Genomic DNA, 1544 nt, shown 5'->3' with positions numbered 1-1544 from the left:
AGGTGAAGATGAAACTCTTAGAGATAGTATTTTGGATTGGTGTCAATACGCTCTTGATGTTCCATTTAATACCCAGTACAAATATGGTAATTCTAATAACCAGTATGACAAGGAGGGCTATGAGTATATTAGGGAGAATGATCCGACACTGTGTCATTTAAGGCTTTATATCGAGCCTTGGGGTCTTCATGATGGCTGCTTATTTTTTGAAAACCACTTAATACTGAAGATTAAAGAACATGAAGGTGATTCAAAAAAGCCTCCTCTTGATGTTGACTATATAGACGACAAGGAATTTTATGGTATCACAAGGATAGTCAAATTTTTGAATGATACTATATAAAATCAATTCTGCTTGTATTGATTCTCTTAGATTTTGTATAGCTGTATATTATTATAAACCAAAAAACCCAGTTGGTTTAGTGAATAGTAGATTTCAGTAACTATATAAGTAACCTAAACCGAATTTGTTGATTCTAAAGCAAAGACACAAATAAGATTTGCATCAATCTGGGATCAATCCTTGTGCAGTATATTTTTATCAACAATTGAACAGCAATCGAGAATATGTATTGCACGATATGACGGAGATGAACTCGCCAATGCCCCTCGCGGACATAAATAAATTATCACATGAAATGGCTGCAATGCTCCTATATAAGACAATAATCCCCCAGACTAATGCAATTTTCTTTAGTAATTCCAATTTATCTAGAAATAATGATTTCTTTATCAGGGTTGTTTATACTACTTAGTATTCCCATTAAGTCGTTGATTTTGGTTTTGAAATTTTATAAAGTTGGAGGTTCAAGTCGAAAATATGCTAACAATTTAAAACAATCCTTACGACTTCTAGTTTTCAAAACGGCTGTTTCATTAACCGTCTTTGATGCTTATTATATCTCATTTATGAGTAATAATTTCGTTCTCAACAAGATAGTTCCTTTTTTCCATAAGTCTATTACCAGTAAACTCCCGGGGTACGGCACTAGGTACGACAAGAACTCCATTTGGTTGGTTAAACAACCAGACAGGAAGCCAGATGATCCAATCTTGATTTATATTCACGGAGGTGGCTATTTTCTTCAAACACAGCCGGACCAAATTGAATCAGTTTTGTCGATATATAAGTTGCTCAAGCCAGACAAGCAATCACGCTTGTCTATTTTACTTTTGGACTATAAATTGGCGTCCTATGGTTACCCATTCCCGGCCCAGATAAACCAGTTACACGAAACGTACCTGAGTCTAGTTACAAATGAAGGTAATACTAATATAATTTTAATGGGAGACTCTGCTGGGGGAAATTTGTCACTTGGATATTTACAGTTCTTGAAAAAGGTCCAACCACATAATATTGTCTATCCTTCCAAATTAGTGTTGATCAGTCCTTGGGTAAAGTTGCTACCAGAACTGGATGCAATGGTCCCTGGTAACTCTTTCTATGATAATAGTGACCGGGATATGATAGCATACTCTCAATTTGATGATCCGAAGAACGTATATCAGATTATAGGCGAAGGTGACCTTGATAGCTTGCAAGT

At 35.5% G+C, this 1544-nt stretch overlaps 1 protein-coding gene across 1 annotated transcript; it reads left to right on the top strand.

The window, feature by feature from the left end:
* Window positions 1-720: 720 nt before the first annotated feature.
* On the top strand, window positions 721-1500 carry AC631_05967 (uncharacterized protein; the record flags this gene model as incomplete). The annotated part of the gene is made up of 1 exon (XM_015614796.1): window positions 721-1500. A coding segment is annotated over one exon (780 nt), but the record flags the coding sequence as incomplete, so codon positions are not given.
* Between the last annotated feature and the right edge of the window lie 44 nt (window positions 1501-1544).

The sequence above is a fragment of the Debaryomyces fabryi genome (assembly GCF_001447935.2).
Source record: "Debaryomyces fabryi strain CBS 789 chromosome Unknown contig00384, whole genome shotgun sequence".
Lineage (NCBI taxonomy): Eukaryota > Fungi > Ascomycota > Pichiomycetes > Serinales > Debaryomycetaceae > Debaryomyces > Debaryomyces fabryi.
The sequence above is the reverse complement of the archived record's forward strand: the minus strand, read 5'-3'. Positions and strand labels throughout refer to the sequence as shown.